Here is a 16,199-nt window from a genome sequence, read left to right as displayed (position 1 = left end):
GTCAGTAAAATGCAGTGAATTTAAGCAGAGAATGTAAAATAATTTCAGCTCTTTGTTAAAGAAATAATTGGGCTAACACTTCAGTATGAATCCTTCCTGTGAAAATGCACAATAACATGATTATCCTCTTAAGTATGTGTCTCATTGTAATGCGTTTTTTTCTTTAATTTAGATCTGATACAGTGCACAAATGAAATGAATGTGAATATTCCACAGTTGGCAGACACACTTTTTGAGAGAACTGCAAACAGTAGCTGGGTTGTAGTGTTCAAAGCTCTAATTACAACACACCACCTCATGATGTATGGAAATGAGGTAAGGCATAGTTTTGTTAAGGCCTCCCTGACAATGTTTTAAGAAATTGTCTCAGTTGATCTATGAAGCATGAAATGTGTACCTCCATTTTTTTTTCAAAGTTTTTTTTCTTCCCCCTCTATCATTGTCTGTGAAGTACTTCCCCAGAGAAGAAATAATGCTTGATTATTTCAATACTGAAATATTTCAGTGTTTGCAGTTTGACTGCAGGTGTCAGGGTTGGGTTATAAGGGAATGCTAGACTGGCCTTTCTGGAATAAAGACTTGAAGAACTTCTGATGTGCTTTACTTCATTATCAGTAAAAGCACAGCAAAAATCCTGTTAGCACTGAACTGTACCGGCAACCTATTAACAGATAAGAATATTTATTGGAAGGGGAAGGAATATTTGGGCTTGAAAATCCTTGTCCAATAGGCTAAGCTGTCATACGTTTCTGCCATTACATTCAGCTGAAACTGTTTTCTGTTGTATTTAGTTCACTTAAATTATTTCAGCAGTGCATATGTTCAGTGTGGTTTTAGAAATGTAATCACATGGTACTAGAAATGTAGTCTTTCTTACACAGTCCTGTAATTAAAAACTAAACTTTATCTTGACCAAGTAGCAGTTTAGTTCTTGTGTATAACCATTCTCTTAACTTTCAAGTACTTATTGTAGGTACTGGTAATACTGAAATGATAATTCTCAGTGGTACTGCTTCCTGCCCTTAAACTGCTCTGAAAAGTTAATGTTGCTGCCTTTCTCCAAATTTCTGGTGACTTAATGAAATGGTCCATAAAACAGTGTATTCCGTGTTACACTTCTCCATGTTATTTACATGCTTACATTGTAGTTAAAAAAAGACAATAGGCTGAAATTGGAGAGTAATGGGAAGTGAAATTCAGTGCTCAGAATAACAATAAGGCTAAATTGAATACCGTAAATCAGTATGTCTATTTTGATGTCTCTTCTTCAAAGACAGTTCGTATCTCTCCACTGAAGTCTGAAAGAAGCAAAAGCCAACAACTGAACCATAGAACAAGAATTCAGAGCTTAGAGTTATAGGCTACCAGTCAGTATCCATTTGTCCTTGTAGCATTTTGTAGTAGAAGAAAAGATTTGGATTTTATGTCTGTCCCTAGAGCGCTCCACAGTTTTGAATGGATGCATTTGAAGCTTAAACTTCTTTATGCCTGCTGGACTCCTGTAGCTGGAACACTATTTCTGTGATTTCAGATGGAAAGACGAAACCCAAGTGTACCTCTCACTCTTGTAAGATATTAAAGGAAGGCTTTTTTTTCTTTAACAGAGGAAAAAAAAAACTTATCAGTTGTTGCACTCCTATTTTAAGTGCAAGGAAATATAGCAGAAGGTCAGAATGATGTCTGAGCAATTGCTGCCTTGCAGATTCTTGTTCAGCATGACTACCTGTTTCTTGTGAGTTTGGGATGAAGGAGGTTAAACATCTTCACGCCTCTGCTTTGTGTAACGCAAAACCTGTTTAGGGGTAAGCCCTGGATTGCAACAGCAGTGGTGGATAGTCCCCTTTCTGTAGTGCGTCAATTGCAGTAGTGAACAGTTCCCTCTAACTGATCGGAATCATTGCTTCTTGGTAAATTGCTCTTCTCTTGACCTCTCTGTTCAAGTTCTGCCTTGTGATTGGTAACAAATCTGAGAACATTGATCAGGATCTTTTCTTTTTTTTAGGTGAGTTATTTGACAGTCCATGGTGAAGCACTGAAATAAACATACTTCTGTAAATCCATAACGTATTTCATCAAAAAACTTCATGTAAACTCTTGAAGTAGATCTAGCACATGTTCTGCACATCACTACGTAAACAAAGAGTGGTATTCAGAAAGGCCAATCTCTCTATGCTTCCCCTGTGTAATGGAAGAACACTCATCCAGAGAGTGTTTCAAAATGGTAGCCTAGTTAACATTTTGGATTGGCATTTGGAGGATGATAGTTAGCCTAGGTCCTCCTAGAATGTGATTCAGAATACTAGCTAAATTTCAAATCTGTATACACCTCCTGAATATCACTGTTCTGTTCCAGATCATTTTGCAGCTGTTTCTGTTCTTCTATGTCTCTTTGAATGCAATAATAAGATGTACAAAGACCAGATAAAACACTTCCTGAAAAACAGAATAAGAATTTAAAGCAGTGCCAGAACTGTTGGCAGTAAAGCTGTTAATTGTAGACTTGTCAAAACTCTCTCTTATTATAGCCTGGAAATGGGTGTCAAATTACTGATGAGGTAGGACATGACACGTTGGGAAATCATCTGAGCCCCTTGGAAGAGGGACTTTGGGAAAGGTGAAAGTACTGCTTCTGGTTTAAATCTTACTTGAGAGAGGAGGAGAATTTTTCTGTCACTGTGCTGAGCCTGCATTGCAACTCCCAAAGAGCAGACCCTATACTGAGGCTGGCTGAAAAAGCATGAGTTCTGTGCAGCATACTGTAGTCCAAACCTGACAAACACCTGAAATTCCACCATAAAAAGTGAAGGAATAGGGCCTTCCCTGCTGTAGCAGCAGAGGAACTCGGATAAAGGGTGCAACAAGCCCCATATGCCCTACTAATCATAGTGCTATTTTATGGACTAAAACATACATGTAAAGATTCATGAAAGTCTAGAAATTGCCATCATGGGAGATAATGCCTATGGAAGAGTGGCAGAGAAACTTTTAAAACTACCTTGCTATCTGGATTTGTGGTCTCTTACTCTTGCTCATGTCTGAGCCAGCTATTATTTGTCAAAACTTAAATGTTGTTTAACCAGCTCAGTGCATTTGTCATCCTAGACTGACTACACCAACTTCAGTGCTTTTATTCACCACAGTTCTAGAAACATTATACAACTAATTACTCTTTAAACTTTGTAACTAAGCTTATCTCTATCTTCTGCAGCAGCCACTCTTTGGGAGCTTGGATAACTTGGGTGGTATTTTTGTTTTCTGTTTTCTAGCTTGTCTCTTCTAAGCAACAAGGTTAACCTAAGCAGCTTCCTCTAGGATTACTAGTATTTCATTTGTGGGCACTGAGGTCATCTTATTTAAACTAAATTTGTATTTTTGCTAAATATCTAGTTGTGCATTTTAACTCATCATTACAGGTTTTTTAATTTGTCTTGTAACCAATTTGTATTAATGGAGATTACTAGTAAACAATTACTTGTACTATGCTTAAATGTTTTAGCTCTCAAAACAACAAAAATGATACACTTAACTTTTTCTTTACCAACAGCGCTTTATCCAGTATCTTGCATCCCGAAACACATTGTTCAATCTTAATAACTACCTGGACAAAAGTGCCATGCAGGGTAAGGATGTTTCGCTGAAGGAAACAACTCTACTGCTTTTTTTGCTCAGTGTTAGCACCTGCGTCACTTCATGCTAAGAGACAAATTACTGTCATATGAAAAGGGTATTACAATTTATATTGTATGAGGCACTGGAAATGTTAGTAAATGCAAGAGACAAGGAAAGTGAGGTGCTGAGTTACCCAGCTGAGTGCTGGAAACTTGCCTGTAATACATATATTGTGCACTTACAGAGCTATAAATTAAAAAAGTGAGCTCTTAAGGTGCCTAGAATAAATCTGATGAATATTAGCACACTGATCTATTTTTGCCATTGCATTTCAGTGTTTCAGGAGTAAATATGAGTTGTTGAGGTGCATGGCATGGTAACTGAATGTGCTGTATAGATAAAGAGAACTCATTCAAGTCTCTGAGAGGGCTTCCAATTACTTGCCAGTGGTGGAAATTATTTTTAGGTCTTTATGTGGTTTTTGGGGCATTGCAGTTATGTTAGTGAAGTCTTTAGCATTTTATCAGGAATATATTTCCAGTGTGATTTCTAGAACACATAGCAAGAGCTGCTTGGTAATTGCCTAATATTTTATATGCTGTAAGCAGTTTCTCTTACAACTGTCATGAATACTTTCTTAGTCTTAGCAAGTTGGGAAGAATATAGCTGTAACACTGCATCTCAGAGTGAAAACCGTGAAGCTCAAGATTCTGGAATGTGCCTGTGAAGTGCTCTTTTTATGCAGATTAATGTGAAATGGACAAATAAGAGAATAGTACCGGAAAAAGCTTTAAAAGTGTACATCTTCAAAATGTCTAACCTTATAAGCACTTAATTTTTTAGGCTATGATATGTCTACCTTCATCAGGCGGTATAGCAGATACTTGAATGAAAAAGCACTTTCATATAGACTTGTAGCAGTAGACTTCACCAAAATGAAAAGAGGGTAAGACTATTGCTGCTTCTTTCATTGGGGTTTTTCATATGGGGAGAAAATACCAGTTGTCCTTAAGCTTGTCATGTGTTGGTATTGATTGTGACCCTGCAGATAATGTAATATTGCTGAAACAACATAATGTGCTGAAGTTTCTTGGTAAACAGTAAACCTGTTTCCTGCTCTGTAGGATAGATGGAGTGATGAGAACCATGAATGCTGAAAAGCTTGTGAAAACCCTTCCAATCATACAGAATCAGCTTGATGCACTCCTTGATTTTGATGTAAGTACATTAAGCTCATTGTTAGGTAACACTCTTATTTTGAAGCAAGATCTTGGTTATTTTATTTAATACTAATTTACTTTCTCATTGCTTTTCTACACAGGCAAATCCAAATGAACTAACAAACGGTGTTATAAATGCTGCCTTTATGCTCCTCTTTAAAGATTCCATTAGACTTTTTGCAGCATACAATGAGGGGATTATTAATCTTTTAGGTATGTGAGAATTTTTTTTAGTTTTTGAACTTTGGTTGAAGCTGTTGAGAGAATTAAAAAATGTAGGCAGTTTGACTGTAATTCCCTGGTACATTGTCTCAAATTCATTACCATTAGATTAAGCCCTTATTAGTCTCAGTGGCAACGAGCATAGCTTAAGCATACTTTTTTATTTTGACCGTGTGGGGTGATGTGAACCATTCTGAAATAGAAACTGAGACAAGAGAGTGACTGAGAACAAAACAAAAGTACCATGAATTTGCAGTGGATACCCTTTGGCAATTGGACTGTAAAAGTATTAGTGAGGCACCTGGTTTGGTTTCCTTAAATTCTGATGTTCACTGGCCCATTGTAGACAGGAACATTACTTATTTTTGTATGTTTCGTGTGGTCACAGCATGACTGACTTCTGTTTTCCCATACTTTATTTATATTGTTTTTTTTATCTTGTTATATATGCCCCCTCGAGCTTGGTAAGCTCTTGGCAAAGATTTGTAATGAAGACTATTCAAGCAAATTTCTGAATTAAAATGTCTTCTGATCTGTTTATTTCCGTGTCTATTAATTTTGACTTGGTGAAATATCTACAAGTATATAGAGCAAAACCATAACGAGTGTCAAAAGGAATGGCACCCGCATCCTTCAGGTCAGTTCAGTTTGTGTACCACTTCAGTTGTTATTCTGATGTCTTTTGGATATTGTGTCCAAAGCATAATGATATGGGTCTAAAAATGTAAATATATACCAGGAATATTTTCCAACAATAAAATAATTTGCCTCATTGCCTGCTAATAAAATTTCTTAAAAATATTCCCCTAAATATCTAATTAAACAGTTGAAGTGATTCACATCTGTGCTTAATAAAGCTTTGCATTGTATTTTAGTATACTGAAGCAAGAAAAGAAATATTTTTCTTTTGACTGATTTTATTACAAAAGGTGTCAGATATTCATGTCCATTTTGAAACTCAGATAGCTTTAATGAGTTATTACTGTCTCTTCTCTCCCTGAAGCTTGTCTCAAATTAACATTTATAATTCCATGCCAGCTTTTTGCCAGGGAGAGTGTTAACTTACAAGAGTGTTTTTCTTTTTTTTCCTTTGCCTCCTCAGAAAAATATTTTGATATGAAGAAGAACCAGTGCAAAGAAGGCTTGGATATTTACAAAAAATTTCTAGCCAGAATGACCAAATTGTCAGAATTCCTCAAAGTAGCAGAGGTAAATAAATCTACGTCTGTGCAGCAGGTATCATTTAGGCATCTGTTCTGGTACAGTGATACATATTCATAATCAGGTAACTTCACAAACATGAATCTGTTTGCTTAACTTTATTATACAAAAGTAGTATTTTACAGACTAGGTGTTGTAAACATTGTTTATGCTCATTAATGTGAAGTGAGATTCTAAGGCATCCTTTTCATTTGTCAGCCAGCATAAACTTTTTTGTCTAAAGTGCTATAAATTTGAGTGGTCCAAAATGAATGGACTGGATGTTAGTATTTTTTTACTTTTTTTTTTTTTTTTTTTACTGTAGTTGCTCAAAGGGGAGAAGTTCCAGTAAGCAATGTAGATATTTCTAATGCTTCCAGTAAGCTTTTCTGCATGAAAAAGGTTGGATAGAATTTTGTTCTGAGATGCAATGTAATATATTTTAGATTTCTAAGGCATGTTCTTATCCGAACTAGTACCAGTACAGAAAGTTAGAAACTAAGACATTAAAAAGGGTTATTTATATGTAACATTCAGACCTCACAGTTTTTATTTTCATTGCCGCTGCATGGAGTAATGTAATTTTTTTCCCCCCCTTTTTTGTAAACTCAGCAAGTTGGAATTGATCAGGGTGACATTCCAGATCTTACTCAGGTCAGTGTACATTTCATATTGATTTAACCCAATTAATTTGTCCTTTGTGTTTTTAAAGGTTTGTGTGCATCATAGTCATCATTCATTTTGAGGATGTATTCACTTCCATATATTTATATATGGGAAATACATGTGCTCACTTTTCCCTTGGATCAAAAGTACTCAGTGCTTAAATATTTTGCAGCTGTTAATAAGTTTTTCTGATTGTTTAAAGCAATAAAACTCTCAGAAAAGCTTATGTAAGAACTTTTTTTATCACAAGGGATTGACATTATGGTGCATAAGTGCGTAAGCATCTTGCACTGTCTTGAGGGAAAACCTTTCATTTCACTGTAGCACAACGTCTTCCACTAAACATATGAAGGTTACTATTTGCTTGCTCAGTCAAGACTCTGCCCTCCCCCCAGCCTCTAAATAGATCATTTGTTTCTGTATCGGTGCTCTGCTTGAATAGTGCTCAGTAATGAGGAGCATGCTTAAGAATAGCTTGTGCACTGGAAAATTTAGTCTAAAAGGTGGAATGCAGGGGAATATCTTCTAGTGAGGATAAATAGAGGAGCAGATGGGAAGTGAGATGATTTGACTTGGTGAACAGGAAACGCTGGTAGTCCTCAAAAGTGCCCAAAGCTATTCTTTACAAGTTTCTTCCATCCATAAGAATGCTGTGTTTCTAACCTAGCATCAACGCAACATGACTGGGATACCTGGCATCCTTTCAGTAGCGTAGAATAACCTGGTGGCAGTCTGTTACGAGAGGAGAGTGCCGTATAGTTCTAGAGTACTCAAGTTGTTGAAGTGGGCTCCATGTGACACAGCTAATCTGATGTGTAAATTTTCATGAACCACAATGTCTAATCCCATGCTGTCTTCATGAAACTAAATTTCATAGGTTAATCATGTAAATATATATCTTTTGTGAAGGTTTGCCTAAATTTCATTCAGTGTTTTTAATATGAAGTCAAATCTGAACTATCCTCACTGTTGTTCATTATTTTCTATGATACAGTTTGCATCTCAAATTGTACTTGTTTTATAAAGTACCAGTCTCTAATAATTGCTTTAGCAATTAATATTAATCCTTTTCAAGTACTTCTAGGCCTTTGCAGCAGGAAAGAAATATGACTATAACCAACAGGATGAAGACGAGTAATAAGCAAATGTAGTAGTGTAATGTTCTTTCTTACTGTTTGAATAGCTGTTAGCATCTTACTATCTCAACTGTCTTCTAATCAGCACTGCCTGTTCAGCTGATGTCTGTATTATGCTAATGAAATTATACTTAAATCTGAGACAGTATTTCTTCACAGATGGCATTGGCTTGAACGCGGGGTTTGTGTGCTCTTACTTGGCCAGTTAACCAGGTCATTACGAGGTTCTTCAAAGCATGGGGTTTTTCTCGATTTGCTAAGAATAGGTGACCTAACTTCATTTTGTTGCTTTTGTATCTGAAACTTATAAATCTCTTTGCTCATTTAATTTGCTGCTCTCACATCTTACATTTCTTCTAGTAGTTCAGCTATTCAAAGCGTGGTTAGACATGCAAGGCAACTCTCTGAACTGTGGTGGCCTTCGGTCTTTTGTGTATTTTGGCAATTTGGTGTCACTGTCAGTCAAGTATTCTATGGCACCTAAGAGTTGAATAATCATAAATCAGTTTAGTGCCACGTTAAAACAACTTCCTAGAACTTCATGATACTGGGCATTCAAAACAGCTTTAGTTTTCAGTGTGTTCGTGGTCCTGATAGAAGTTCTGACAGCATCAGGGATGATAAATTGCAACAGCAGTCCTTTGTTCAAATTCTGGTCTACCATATTATGTCTCTCCATATATACATATATTTTTAATTACTTAGTTGCTTAGGTTTTGTTGTATATTTTGTTTGGGGATATGCATATTTCAGAGTTTCTTTAAGCTGTTCCTGAGAACAACGAATTTGTGTGTTTAGAAGCTTGTTATTACTGCTGCTTATTGCTACTACTGTATAACTTTTTTTTCCTAATTCTGACAAATATTCACACTTCACTTTTTCACTGCCAGGGTCGTTTTTTGTACTTGAAGTGTTCTTGAACTCTCACCAGTAGCTTAAATTGCTGACTGATTTAAATGTTGCTGTCCTCCCAAATTTGATCGTTCTTATTCTCTTATTTCTGTTTCATCTTCATCTGATGTAGTCCTAAGTAGTCAGTTTCCAAAAACTTAATGAACATTTTATTATTTTACCTGGCTGTGAAAGACTTAGTCTAGCTATTTGCACTGATAGTGCTGCTGTTGCTGGCTCTCATCAATGAAATAGCAGTGTCCTTCCTAGGTGCCCTGGTTCATGGTGACATTGTTTATTTTCTACTAGTTACTGTATTTCATCAGTGCGGCAGGATTGCTTTCCCCTGTATGGGTGTTAATCTATCAGATGTTGTCTTTAGGTGATTTTTCTAATAATAAAACACAGACTCTTTCAAGTCATAGTATCTGTATTAATGAGGCATCTTTTCTGGTGTAAAACTACTAACCTCTGTTCACTCAGAAAATTTCAACTCTAATGTTTTGTTGGGTGTCTCTAGCAATGAGAAAGTTCAGAAAAGAGAGTGTACCTTTCAGACTGCCTTTCAACTGGATAATGCAGTTACAGAGAACGTATTGGTCTGTTTTGTTTTTTTTTTTTTCTTCTTAAACTCTCTAAAATATAGAACATGCTTTTCCATGCAGATAGGTTTTAGTGTTATCTTGAAAGGAAATATAGACCAGAAAAAACTTTCCAGAGTTGGAGTACAGACCCCTGCTACTGGGATTATCTATCTAGCCGTATTATGTAATGTCTACTGCAAACTTGCCTTTCTCTTGAAAGGCAAAAAGTCCTTTTTGGTCCCTGATTACTTTCTGAAAAGGCATTTCAAAGTGCTGCTCCCCTGGGGGTTGGCTGTCTAGTTTGTAGGCTGAATTTATTCATGTCCAGTTGTGGTAACAACACTGGCTTCTAGCTTACGTAGCTCTATTTATGGAAAGAAGTATCAACTCAGACCTTTAAGCCAAGCAGTTTTATAGGATTATTCTAATTGCCTTTCTTTGCATCTCTTGTAGCTTGAATCTGGCTTCATTGAATGTTGGAAGCCAGAATTGTACTTAGTGTTCCAGATAGGGACTTGCCAAAGCCTTCTCTGATTAATAATTTTCCTCTTTCCAGGACATACATTGGTCCAGTTTTTAGATAGAAGGGCTAGCAAGGACAAGTTTGTTTTTTCTTTTGAGCAGTGCTTATCATAGTTATGCTACCTACTGAAAGTTGGCAAGTGGTAACAGAGGTTTAATGTCTCTGAAACCCTGCCAGTTGATGAGGACTGAGCTGGCAAGTAGGTTAAAACTTAAGAGATCTATTCCCTTCATCTGAATCCGCTGTAGGCTTTAATCCACTCATTTTGTGGAGCAGGGGCTATGTAGTTAAAAGACATGAGTAACGTGGCTGAAACAGCAAGGCAGTGAACTCTTCCAAGAGTTGTAGCCTAATTGTTTTGCCTTTTGGAGGGTTTATTTTTGCAAGCGTGACTTGGAGAAATATTACTGGCTGCTAACATGTAATCAAGATCAGCTCAAACTTATTCTAAGCTGTTTTTTCTGGTAGGGAGGGAATACTTTAAGTGGGTACAAATATATGGCAGAAAGGAAACATATTGTGATTGGCAGTGTGGTGAGTTTTTTGCTTGTTTAGTTTTTTAGGAACTAAAGCAGTTCTGGTGCTATTTAGTCTTTCTATTTTAAACTTGGTCTTGTTATCCATCAGTAGTTAAGATTTGTCTCAGGTGTTGAATAATATCATGGCTGTGCTCTTAAAAGACTTCATAAGCTCCTGTGTGTTGTTCACCTAATGCTCATTTAGGTGTCTTGAGTTCCAACTGAAGTGTCGAGCAAGACATTCAAATGCCAGACTTTACTAGATTTAAGTGGAGTGAAGCCTTTTTTTAGTCTTTTTCCTTGTTTATAAAACAGCTTAATGTTGTTAGCTTCTCATGGGTGACTTTCTTGACAAAAAAACAAACTTTATTTGAAGTGATGTTACTTTCTAATATGTTTTATGCTACCAAAAGCTTTGGTGAAACTGAGTTTATTGTTTAATTGTGTGTTGAATAGCTACTCAGTCTATAGTATTGTTGAGACAAAACTTAGGTCAAATTTTATTCTGCTTTTATCAAAGCTGACATACTGTTGTGGTCATAAATGTTTCCAATGCAAGCTTTTGTGAAGATCTGATTGGAAGAAAGTGATTGTTGGCTTTTTATTGTTATGGGTGGGGGGAAGGAATGAAAACGCAAAGGCTTCCTGTGGATACTTCAGCAAATTTAAGGGAATGCTGATTAATCACTTGGTTACTGTTTTTATCTTAGCATAGCAAACACTGTTTTCCACACACACACGCACACGCACCCGCACCCCAGTTCAATTTACATACACAGAAGCAGACCTAGTCTGGGGGAATACTTATTTCATGTCTGTGTGATGCCACTACTTCTAATGTACCACCAATGTATATCTAGAACTTGCGTGTACAGAAAGGGGGGGGGACCCTCAGGGCACAATTTTTGTGTTTATTTTATTTTGTTTCTCGCAGTCGATGGATGGGAAACTAATCTGTGTGCTAAACAATGATAATGTTTTGTCTAGAAGCAGTGTTTTATGAATACTTTAACTTTAGGCACCCAGCAGCTTGCTTGAAGCATTGGAACAGCATTTGGCTTCTCTGGAAGGAAAGAAAACAAAAGAAGTCTCTGCTGCCAGCAGGTGAGCACCAAATGAATGGCAGTGATGTATTTACTGAAGTTTTAGGCTTCTGGATTCAACCGTTTGAGGTTCTCCTCTTGGATTTTAGTCACTTACAAGTGTATCTTTGTACAAGTATAAATGAAGCATATATTGAGTAATTGTCTGATAGCTTAGTCACACTTGATGAGTAGATATAGCTGTTGTGTCCCTGTCTCTGTCAGACTTCTTACTATGCTGTAATAAACCACTGAGCTGAGGCCTGTGTATTATTCTTTTCACCTTTTACCAGTTTGAAGTCCTCTCTCGTAAGACTTTTAAGGTACATGTGTTTTGAGGTTGGGGATTTTTTGTCTTTTAACCCAGGATGGGCTGGTGTTTACCTTTATTGTCAATTATATACCTCTCAGGCCATGAATTTATCTTAACCTGTTATAAAAATTTCAGAGTCTCCTCTTCTTAAAACTGCCAAATTAACTTAGATGTTTTGCGCTGGCAAGTATTGCATTATTCTTTCTTTCAAGATGGGTATCCATATGTATGAGCAGCACCTCTGACTTGAGAGGTACTCTGACGTAAGAGAAAGATCTCTTTTGACATTGACATTCCCCCTCAGAAATGTGGGTAAATACTGACAAGTATGTCAGTGTAATGTGCATGCCTGAATTGCTGTCCTGCACAACAGACTTTTCAAAAGTATCTGAAGATGTGCTTTCCACAGTATTCTGCTAAACTGTGGTATGTGGGGAAGAACTTCTGCGCTTTGTTTCCAATTGTCTGTATAATATGTACACTCAAGCTTTCCACACCTCTGCCATTTGAAGGAATAAAATTCTAGTCTATATGACCTTTAAAGTAAAAACGAAACTGTTACATTCTGCACTTTCCAGTACCTGCTCACTGAAACTTGAGGCATTGTCCCTTCACCACGCTGCCTTATTATTGATATGTCTGCTTTTCTGTACAAAAGAGTAAAGTAAGAATAAATATAAAAGATAAGGCACTTGATGCTTCAACAAGTAGTGATGTGCTAGCTGAGAGTTTTTCTTAATTTAACTTTTAAAAAAATTATTTTTACTTTTAGAGCTAGTGCCCTATCCAGCGCTGTTTCCACACTTGCCAGCACAGGAATGTCATTTAGCAGGATGGATGAGAAAGAGAAGCAGCAGGCACTGGAGGAGGAACAAGCTAGACTGCAGGCACTTAAGGTACTATATCTTTAAAAAGATTATATTCAAAGATTTTTTTTTACTAGATACAACTTAAAACCAGGGTTGGTTTAAGCTAGGGTGTGTGGGGGCTCCAACCTTAAGAGAGGCAAAGACTTCACTCTGTAGGTGTGTTGGTTGCCAATGTATGGTGACCCTTCTACCCAGGAGTATGATTTGAATAGCTGGCAACTGAAATGGGTCATTGATATTCTTCTTTTCAGGAGACTGGATTCTATATCTCAGAGCTTCATGAAATGGGTATACAAGAGTGCTGGGTCTTGTCACAATAGTTTAGCATACAGTGTTGCTACTATAGGACTGTTTATTGCTAGATGAGAATTTTTTTCCCCTGTAAAGTATGGAATGATGGCTTAGCATGATTCTTCAGCCATGTTGCTCGTAATGAGAACACAAGCTATTTTTCTGTCCATGCTTAACTGTTCTCATGTATGGTTTTGCAAGCTAAAGGTTTTGCATTTCAGATCTTGGGTGTTTAGGTATAATCTATAGACTTAGTCCCTACACTTTTGAAAGAAAACCCAGTGTGTTCTCTCCTCTTGCTTCCTTAATGCTGTCTTTCCTTTGTTAGCTCGTTGGTACAGGTTGAGTTGTCCTCCTGGCAACATCCTTCTCTTAAGGCCTCAATCCTGGTCTTTCTGTTTTTTACCTGTTTATCACCATTTCCTGAGGAAGTGCACAGTATAGTCTAGAACAGGACAAGATACTCTTTCTCTCACTGAAAGCTGAATCAGGACTGAAGAGTTAATAAATGAATGAAATTAAATTTCGAACTGTTTATCTTACCTTTCAGGAGCAGCGATTAAGAGAGATTTCTGTGGTATCAAATTCCACTTCCACATCAGCATCTCCAAGCACCTTATCAGGAAAAAGTGTGAATACCACTGCAGCTGTTGACCTTTTTGCAGTACCAGCACCCACAACAAACAGGTGAGAGAGCATTTGCTTTCTGAAGCAAGCATAAATGACATTGGCCAGGTAGCTCTGCAGGCAAGTGCAAAGCATGAACCCTAGTTACGGGATATACTCTTCACAAATAACCTTTTGCTGATGACTTCCTGGTATGTTCACATGGGTTTTGGTATTACCCAATAAGAAATGCTTGATTATCTGGTCTTGTTCTGTACCATTATTCTTGACTGGCTCCTAGTGAAAAGGAAAAAAGTGAGGTTGGTACAAGTTTGTGTATAGCACAAGAATACAGTGCCTTTTATCTTCATGTTCACCCGTCTCTCTTTTCCTCTTCAGCATGCCCAACCTTTCAAGTGATCTTTTTGATCTTCAGCCTGCATTTGTTCCAACTGTGCAGAGTACTCCAGCTATAGCAACATCAGCAAGCAGTGCATGGGGAGGTAAGCAGATACTGTGATTTTTACTGTCTAAATGATGGGTGAATTCTTAGAATACAAGAATATTATCTCATGATAAAGCACAGGTTCATGCTTAACTGAATCTGCAGCTTAAACCTTAATTACTCCACATCCAAATACTTCTATTCTTGATAGAGTATAAAACCAAGTCATCTGAAAGCTCTGGCAAATTGTCACTACTGTAATGCATTTAAAAAAAAAATAAGATCTCTTGAACAATGTGCAGTGAATGGAATGAAGGAGGCATTCAACAAAGGGGAGGGGAAGACTAATTGTAACCAAGAATGAAAAGTCCAAATATACTGAGAAATATAAATGAAGCGGGGGTAACTGAAAAGATGCTGTAAGAGTATTTTCTTTCAATTAAGAAATTTAATGCATTTTTCATTAAAAATTTATTTGTAACTTCAGGTACCTATTGCAAAGCTGCTGTTCCCAGTTTCATGGGGATGGCGTTCTCTATACCCTCACCCATTCCTCCAAAGAATAATCAGGATAGGCATCAAAAAATACACCTTAAACTGAAATAAGGCAAAGGTAACACCATTACAAGTGTTAGTATTTTAATAGGTGGATCTGATATGCTTAAGTGCTATTTAAAAGGCATATTCCTAAAGCCTAAAAAGTAATCCCTGACTATTCTTATTACTGAGAAGTGTTCTGTTGTTCTCCCTTTCCTACCTCATGGCCATACTAGAATTGCACTTTCCCCAAATAGAGAACTGTTAGGTTTTTCATCTGAAATTAAGAATTTGTATCTTAACTGGGCTGGTCAGTAGGTGGAAATCTGCTGCTTGACTTCTAATTCTAGAAATTCTCATGTACAATCGTTTCGGTCTATTTTTCTTCTCTGCTATTTGTATTCTGTGTTCTCTTTTCTTGACTTCTGCTGCATCTGAAAGGTCCTTTCTCATCCTCAAATGGTTGTGTTGGTTCTCCACCTCATCTGGACATCTTTGACATGAAGCCCGTTGAAGAAGCTGTAAAATCTACCACCCCTTTCATCAGTTCTACCTTTTCCTCCAAACAAACAGTGGAACTGTTTAGTGGTAAAAAACAAAAACAAAAAACTAATTTCTTTCCAACTGGAGATAATACTACTAACAAACTGTGTTGTGTAGTCTTTATGGTTTGAACCAGTCTTCACTTTTTGCTATTCCTGAGTTATTAACAAAACGTGTTTCCCTAAAGTTTTATTTCTAGCGTTGAAAGAATCCATTATCTTGTTCAGCTTGCCCAAGCTAGGCATCCTAAGACTTGTATCTCAGCTAGACTTTTTCCTGATTTCTGTTAAACTGAAACTTTTTTTGGTGATAGGCAATGCAAGAGTTAACTGACATTTTTCAAATTTGCTGAATAAGAATCTTTTTCCTGTTCCTAAGAATTCTTTAGTTATAGTTGCAGACTTGATTTTTTTTTTTTTTGGATTTTCCCTTCCTTTTCTCTCTTAATCTGATCTTATTTTCTTCCTTTTCTTCATGAAGATGACTTTAGTGGTCATAAACCTGCATATACCTCTGTGTATCATCCTCTGACTGTTGATGGTAATTTATTTTTAACGTTCTGGTTTCACTGTAATGAGTGGTATCTACTTAATGGGTGTATCTCATTTACTCTGAATTTCTTGTTTAGGGTTTCCTCTTCATTCGGCTCCTCCAAGTACCACCTCTTCAGCAATTAATGCAGACTTTGATGCTGTTTTTGGAGGAAAATCTACTGCACCAGAGTACAGGACTACTAATGGTAAAAACTACCTTGTAACTAACTTACATCCTGCAAGCTACAGTTGCCTAACAGTTTAGCATAACTGCAGTTACAATGCAGAAATTAATAACTTAATCCATTTGCAAGCTGAATAACATAGGGCTGATAAGATAATGGCCGATCAGTTTAACTGTACTTGTTTGATTTTAAAATTAGCTCTGAGTAATCTTATACTGTTTAATAA

At 36.8% G+C, this 16,199-nt stretch overlaps 1 protein-coding gene across 6 annotated transcripts in view; it reads left to right on the top strand.

The window, feature by feature from the left end:
* Positions 1-16,199, top strand: part of LOC112989092 (phosphatidylinositol-binding clathrin assembly protein-like) — a 33,516-nt gene that overhangs the window by 8,073 nt on the left and 9,244 nt on the right. For 2 of the 6 annotated variants that reach the window (XM_064518163.1, XM_026110005.2), the window contains exons 2-15: positions 173-315; positions 3,545-3,620; positions 4,453-4,555; positions 4,734-4,827; positions 4,931-5,042; positions 6,154-6,260; positions 6,864-6,905; positions 11,588-11,673; positions 12,737-12,860; positions 13,675-13,811; positions 14,130-14,233; positions 15,154-15,300; positions 15,736-15,795; positions 15,884-15,994. In XM_064518163.1, the coding sequence (XP_064374233.1) occupies positions 173-315; positions 3,545-3,620; positions 4,453-4,555; positions 4,734-4,827; positions 4,931-5,042; positions 6,154-6,260; positions 6,864-6,905; positions 11,588-11,673; positions 12,737-12,860; positions 13,675-13,811; positions 14,130-14,233; positions 15,154-15,300; positions 15,736-15,795; positions 15,884-15,994 (1,446 nt within the window). The remainder of the gene's footprint in view (positions 1-172; positions 316-3,544; positions 3,621-4,452; positions 4,556-4,733; positions 4,828-4,930; positions 5,043-6,153; positions 6,261-6,863; positions 6,906-11,587; positions 11,674-12,736; positions 12,861-13,674; positions 13,812-14,129; positions 14,234-15,153; positions 15,301-15,735; positions 15,796-15,883; positions 15,995-16,199) is intronic. The other 4 variants (XM_064518164.1, XM_026110006.2, XM_064518165.1 and 1 more) reach the window with 2 other exon arrangements.

This window comes from Dromaius novaehollandiae, chromosome 11 (genome assembly GCF_036370855.1).
Source record: "Dromaius novaehollandiae isolate bDroNov1 chromosome 11, bDroNov1.hap1, whole genome shotgun sequence".
NCBI classification, from domain to species: Eukaryota; Metazoa; Chordata; class Aves; order Casuariiformes; family Dromaiidae; genus Dromaius; species Dromaius novaehollandiae.
This window is presented reverse-complemented; position numbering and strand designations above follow the sequence as displayed.